The sequence below is a fragment of the Eptatretus burgeri genome, chromosome 9 (assembly GCF_056783735.1).
Source record: "Eptatretus burgeri isolate ZD-2024b chromosome 9, Ebu_testis_v1, whole genome shotgun sequence".
In the NCBI taxonomy this organism is placed as follows: domain Eukaryota; kingdom Metazoa; phylum Chordata; class Myxini; order Myxiniformes; family Myxinidae; genus Eptatretus; species Eptatretus burgeri.
Window position 1 is genome coordinate 52,551,593 of NC_140969.1, and position 7,500 is coordinate 52,559,092.

Genomic DNA, 7,500 nt, shown 5'->3' on the forward strand with positions numbered 1-7,500 from the left:
GGGGGGAGGCAGAGAGAGACCATGACCTTGTACACTTACGGTCACCTCTTGACTTGAGCTATCACAAAAGGACTATCAAACGCTCATCCCTTAAGTACGAGCTTGTTGGTTGCCCTGCCAAGATAATGGTCCAACACTTGACCTTCCATCAAATCCTTCCTTCTGCTCTTACCTGCTTTACACCTTCCCCTCTTACTCCAAACCTCCACCTTCACTTAACTTCCATCACAGGATTGCAATAACTGTCTTCCATCACCAATCCATAAAATCATTCATTCTATATTTAAATGGCCGACTGCCACATTGTTACTTGGTGGACTACCACATTGTGACGTGCTAGACTACCACATTGTGACGTGGCCGACTTGATTGTGACGATCGCTCCGAGCATTTACACTCCACTCGTTTGTTCCACATGAGCACGCGGAGAACGGATGCTTTGCACGCAAGGGCCGAGGCTCATGTAAGAGCCAAACACGTGGAATGAACAAGGTGTGCAGGTCACACACCCGTGCACGTTAACCAACATGTATCGTTTCTTGTTTGCAGGTGTACGACGTCAAGAATTACCGAGACCTGATGGAGGCTCATTATCGCCTGGCTCCCCATCGAAACATCAACCCGGTCGCTGACATCCTTCTCGGTGATCATTGGGCGTACGTGCTGTACGAGGCGAGCCGAGAGGACCTGCACGCGTACGTACGCTCGTGCCGCCACCTGCCCGAGGACGAGGCGGCCAGGCTCTTTGAACAGGTGTTGGTGGCCGTGGCTCACTGCCACTCAGCCGGTGTTGTGCTTCGCGATCTCAAGCTGCGCAAGTTCGTCTTCCGAGACCCATTCAGGTAGGACGACGTGGCTACGTCCCCTAATGCCTTGACACAAAAGCTTAGCTTTTGGGACGTTAGCTCGTGCCGTTGGCCGCTTGGAGTTAGCTCCAAGGTCATCAATGTCTCACTATTCGAGTGTCAGGTGACTGGATAACAGCCATTTGTGTGAGCTATTGGATGTTAATCATTGGATGTCTTGATTTGGGTGTTATGCCCTGGATGTTAGCTGCTAACAATTTGACCTCTTGATTTGAGCCCGAGGTACCAGATGCTAACCTATCTATGTGTGTGCTGGCAATTGGGTGATAATCACTAGTTATCCTTATTTGGGTGTACAGGTACTGGATATTTCAGCTATAAGGTGTTATTGGCCGTCCTGCTGGGTGTTAGCCGCTGGATGTTTTATGACTGGGTGTTCTTTTTTGGCAGCAGATTCCAAACTCTTTGGCACCAAGGTGTTACCCGCTGGAGGTTAGTCAATAGGCCTCTCCAGGTGCGTGTTATCCGTTGAACATTTGGCACCCAGCATGTACAAAAAAAACAAAAAAAACAATGACATTGTTTTATTCAATACGAACAACATTCTCATTATTGTCCTATTCATCAGAGTCAGCACTGATTAATCATCTCAGCATTTGCAAGAAATCAGTCTCAAACTACAGTCACTGCACAAGGAGGGGCAGCATCGCAGAGCACCCCCCATTATTTCGATAGGACGTGAAAGTTCCCACGCTCTGATTTCACAAGATAAGAGTGAGTCCTCAAAGCTGTAACAGTGTCACATCGACCCTGCCAATGGACTAAATGGAGATACGAGTGTGAAATGTATGGTCAGGAAATGTAGTGTCGACATCTATCGTGCAATGAAGTTATTTGTGTAAATGGATCGATGATGTGGATACAGTTCACCCTCTTCCTCCATCTACGTTTCCTCGGATGGTAAAGCGATATTACTTCAAGTCAGAGGCAGCACTTCCACATGGCGATTTATAAAAGATCCTCCTTTCAGATTTTGTAAGCTGGAATGGTTTTAATAAGTTTGTAAGGGTTTTGCAAGGTGCAATATAAAGGTTTTGTAAGCGGTAAAGGTTTGTGTGTGTTCAGGGTCTTGTAAGGTGTAAAAGTTATGAAATCTGTGAGTGTTTTGAAAGGCAATCCATCATGAGTAAAACAAATTGTTTTATGAACTTGTGATGTTTTGCATTCACGAAGGAAAGCTCACATTGTGAAACCTTTCCATTTGGGTGAGTCATCGCACACAGTTGCTGAGTTTAGTGTTGACCAGATTAAAAGAACATTTAGAAATTTCATTCAATAGTTTTTTGTTTTTTTTTAACGGGATTTATTTTTTAAATTTAACTTTTTTTTAGATTAAATATATATATATTTTTTTTAAATAAAAATGAGTGCAGTGAAACATTAAATTCTTGATTACTTTATTTTATTTAAAATATGTTGTGCTGATAGTTTCCGTGAAGTGCTGATGCTACGACGCCCCCTGATGGTGGAATGTTTTAATCTTAACTGTAAAAGAGGTGTGGAGTGGAAGTCAAATTTCTTCTTTCGTATGCAACATGAGGCTGCAAGTAGCATCATTGGCTAGGGGCGTGGCTATGCCTCTGATGCAGTGCCCCCTGTAGGTCAGGGCTGGAATTATGGAATTTGTTCAGGGAGCCAGTGATAGCTCACCTATTCCTCAGGAAGGACACCATGGGATCTTTAACGTCCACCAACCAATGCCGGTAAACGGAAAACTCAGTTTAACGTATGGTTGAGCAACGGCACACATACACTGAAGAATCTAATCGCCTGTAAAACACCAGTATGATAGTTTAGAGCTGGGTCGGGATTCGAACCCAGGCTCGGCAGCTTTGAGTGCATACCTCGAGGCCATCCTGCCAGCCAGATTTCAAATTGTTTAGGAGGAAGGGATTGGGATCAGACTCTGTGCAGAGCGTTGGTGCTGCTTAAGCAGTCTCCTTGGCTCTTGGGCACAATCCTGGACGGGTCGCCACTCCAACACACTATCCCAGAATGCTGGCACTCATTTTGCCGGCCTCGGAAGGATGACAGGCCGAGTTAACCCCACCTGGTATTAATTAAATAGCTGAGTGGGATTTGAACTTAGGACCCAAGGATCCAAAGCCCGCCACCCTAACCATGAAGCCAACACCAAGCATAAATTGTTGAATTATATTTTCAATAAGTTTGGTCAAACAAATCTTTAGTTTGTAAACAATCTGAATCACCAGTGGATGAGGGTGTGATTGAAGTGGCATCTTCACACACAAACAGACATTTTTTTTTACCAAAAGTGTTAAGATAGCATATCAAATTTGAAATGAAACCTCTCTTTCCTGTGTGTACAATCGAATGCAAAGCAGCGTATACTTTATAAAGGGTACTTGATGTGTCATTTCGGACAATTGTGCACAAGTGTGTTTGATGCGATACTCAGGTGCACCCATTTACGTCTACCCCAGCCTGGTGGCACACCTTGCCATACCATTGTGTCAGTTGGGAATGCGCTTGAGGACATTTAATGGAAAATCTGCGGTGGACTGTGCAGAGCCGAGACTGAAACTCAATGAAACCACTCCAGAACGTTTTGGAACATCACCCCAGGGGTCTTAGTCATCAGATCACAATGCACCACTGAACCTCCACTTGCTTTACAGAAGGAATGGTGTAATATTACTTCTGATATCTACAAGTATTGGTACAAAGTGTTCGTGACAATGACACCCGATAGGAAATCAAACAAAAGTTGAAAATTGATAACCCTTCAAACCTCCTTGCGGTCACAATACTTTTGGGATGAAAGTGAGTAAACCTCTGTCATTGGCAGGCTATTCCTCCCTAAAATTGCAACGTTAGGTGCCTAAAACTTATTGTTTTTAACCGAGGCTTAACAGTAAGAGGGTGCAAGGAAATAATGTTATTGCAAATTGAAGGACCATTTTGAGAAGCCATTGTGAAAACTGGAGATGAAACAACCACGTTAAAAATGCCAATGGTTTGTTCTTGTTACAGGACCGAACTGAAACTTGAAAGTCTGGAAGATGCTTTTGTGCTATCAGATGATGGTGGAATCAAAGATGGTGGTGGAGACGACTCTCTATCAGACAAACACGGCTGCCCGGCCTACGTGAGCCCCGAGATCTTGAGCACAGGCAGCGGCGGTACGTACTCGGGTCGTGCCGCTGACATGTGGAGCCTTGGCATCATGCTCTACACCATGCTTGTCGGGCGCTACCCCTTTCAGGACGCTGAACCAGCGGCGCTTTTTCAAAAGATCCGCCGCGGACAATTCGCCTTACCGGAGGGTCTTTCGGCGCGAGCACGCTGCCTCGTCCGCAGCCTGCTCCGCCGTGATCCAGCCGAACGGCTCTCGGCCCAGCAAGCTCTCGAGCATCCCTGGTTTCAAGAAGCCAACGTGGGGACGCTAGTTCGGATCTCGGGTCTACGTGAACAGGACGTTGTGGACCAGCTGGTGCCGGACATTAATAGCGATATTATGGGGCAGGCTTTTTATGGATAAAAATGGCTGCGTCTGCCTTTGCGAGGATTTGGCTGAAGCGTGGAGACACTGAATGATGAGTTCAGCTTGATGGTTTGTGGACCATGGACCATGAAAGCAAGATGTGAAAACGTATTTAAGAATGTTAGTTGCATTTTGTTGCTTGGTTTTATTTTCTCCACGCAGGACAAATAATACAATGCGTCACTGCATGCGGTTGGATGCGTACATCCATGTACATACTTGTTTGATTGTAAGTTATTCACCTGTAAAGAGCATGTTTCATGTTCAATGTGCTTTTTACACTCTGTCGTGGTGCTAGAACGAGCCAAATATAAGAAAAACACACATTTGTGCTGAGGTTTTTGTACAAAGTCGCCCAAAAGTACAGTGAGAGCCAGCTCTGAGTGACGGCCAGCTCTGAGTGACGGCCAGTTCTGAGTCTGACCTGTCACCCATATTTATATATGTATTTAACTTTGAATAGTAACGATTACACTGCCTCATTGAAGATGTCATCACAGTTATCACAATGATGGTTCCACGATATGGAAGTATTCACGTGGTGTAAACCATCCCACATGTGAACGTTCTGCTGTTTGGAGTCCAAATGATCTTGTGTTCTGGGGAGGGGCTCTGCCAGTTTCTTCTGAGCCGTTTCAAAAGCCTCAAACACTGTCCTCTTATTAAGGGACTAGCTTGTGTTTTTCGTTGTTTTCAGTGGAGTAACATTGTTTGTTCTTCATCTTTGGGCACTAAGAAGAGCTAAGAGCTTGTACATATATTGCATAACAAGAAAGGATATTTAGGAGATAATGGACAAATCAGCACAATGCATGGGGTTTGAACCTCGGCTCATAGTGTCACGAGGCGGCCGAGCAGACATGGGAATGTCAGACAGGCTGTCTAACAGCAGCGCGTTGGTCTTGCGTAAAATTCTCATTTCACATGAACACCATTGCTTAAAGCTGTGCTTGCACACCAAAAGTGGAACCTTGAAAACTGCTCCGCACAACTGATCATCTTCGGCGAAGAATATAAAAGATAGCCTGTCAAGAAGAAAGGAAAAGTCACTTTGTAAGGATCAAGTGATTGTACGTTTAAATGTTGGATTATGTGACGTCACTACAGCAAATGGCTCTTACCATGTACTTCGTAAAGTACTCCGGCGTGACATTCTACTAAAGTCTATAGCAGGCTATACATTATGATTTTCTTATTTTATTTTTTTACAAATACAACACTATAGATGCCTGCCTATTCAATAGATATTCTGTCTTCACTTGTGTTTATAAAGAAGAACACAACTCAACACTTCATGCATTGTTCGTTTGTTTCCTCGTCGGAATTCTCTTGGTATGGAGTTCGTAAAACACGAGTGCTTGTGTTGGCGATAATTATTTGTGCATGTTCTGAACTGGAGATATCTTATGGATGAGGATGGCAAGTGTAGTAACTCGTGTTTCTACGAGGGTCAATCAGGTGATTGAGCACCTACCCTTCATGAAAACCCAGTCCGTGACTAACTGAAGCCATGAACGGCTTTGGGGATACACCACTGCAAATCATCATTTGGCATTTTTGAAAGTAAAACTTTAAAACCGAATTAACAATACCAAAAAATAGCCAAGTATCAAGTATGAACACCTTTCCTCACGGGACATGTCATTGCCTTTTTAAAGGAAGGTCGCCAGATTGAATCTTAAAGATAATGATAATAATAAAATCAAAAAACCTGCACTACAAGAACAGAAAGAAAATTAAAAGTAGGGATAGACCAAATACCAGATGGAGAGATGAGATGGGAAAGTTTCTGGAGTACAATGCCCTCAAATTACATTGCATGAAACAAAGTGGACCATACTGAGTAAAGCCTCCATCCTCTACTGCAGCGGGCTAAAAGGGCTGCTCAAGTCAAATCAAGCAGGACAATCCAGAAAGGAAGACCAGACTAAATGGCTGAATGGTAAGAGTGTCCACCCCGAGTTTGGCCGAGTCACACCAAAGACCTTAAAATGGTATGTGCTGCTTCCTTGTTGGATGTTCACCATTTGAAGGATAGAGCACGGATAAACCCCATGAGTTGATATCGCATGGGAAGGGAGAAATTTCTCCCTAATTGCCCTACAAACTGCAGAGAGGAAGCCGACGTCACAGTATGGCGATAAGATAGTGCTTCGGGAAGTTACGTCACTTCTCCCAAGGTCAGTGGTTGTTTGTCCAAACTCAAGTCTGATGTCATCTCATGTCTTTGTTTGTATTGCATGTGTGCATGATTTGTGTTACAGCTCCTCCAAGAGCTTGAGACCATTTAAAAAAATAAATAATGCAAGAGCTATATGTTACCACATCCAGAAATGTTTCCAACCCCTTACTGGAATTTATCCTCCAGGATGGCGATTTGGATTTGGACTGAACCCAGCAGTAATTAGCGGCCTGAGAAGCCTTGTCTCTTATTTTCTGGGATTTTAACTGTGGGGACTACAAATTCGGGCTTGAGAAATGCAATGCTCTCAACACTTACAACATCCTCCACTTAACATCATTCGAATGTGACCGTTAAGTTGGTTATCCTGCCTGTTTTCACTTCCTGTTGGATGTTAAAAAGTCTCATGCAAGAAAATTGGGCTTTGGGGTAATCACCTTCTCTCATCTCATGGAGCCAACAGCAGTCGGCAGCAGGAAAATGTGGATGTATGGATCGAAGACCAACCCAAAATAGGATATCAGAACAGATAAGCCTTTACTTTATGAGTGTAAATTTTACTCCATATTAACACCTTCAACTCGGCGAGCTTTCAATGTTTATTGCAACAATTATTAATTTACAGTGTTCATAATGTACTCCAAACGATTGATGTAAATACCTGCTGTAATTTTACAACTTTTTCCCCTTTACACGCTGCCTGGAAAAATTAACCGGAGAATCGCCCATGAAAATACATGAAGTATTATTGTGACTAGTCCAAGACACATGATGAAGACAATAGTCCAAAAATGTAAATACAGTAGACATACTTTAATATATATATATATATATATATATATATATATATATATATATATATATATATATATATATATATATATATATATATATATATATACAGGGGGCTGCAAAGATAGGTATACAGTAATGAATTATTAAATGAA

The 7,500-nt window shown here is 43.1% G+C and overlaps 1 protein-coding gene across 1 annotated transcript in view; it reads left to right on the forward strand.

Annotated features, from left to right (window-relative positions):
- LOC147020132 (tribbles homolog 2-like) overlaps positions 1–5,664 on the forward strand; it is a 7,387-nt gene extending 1,723 nt beyond the window's left edge. Inside the window, exons 2-3 of the mRNA XM_085895169.1 lie at positions 550–842; positions 3,861–5,664. Of these exons, the coding sequence (XP_085751295.1) occupies positions 550–842; positions 3,861–4,368 (801 nt within the window). The 3' untranslated portion in view covers positions 4,369–5,664. The remainder of the gene's footprint in view (positions 1–549; positions 843–3,860) is intronic.
- Positions 5,665–7,500: the final 1,836 nt, after the last annotated feature.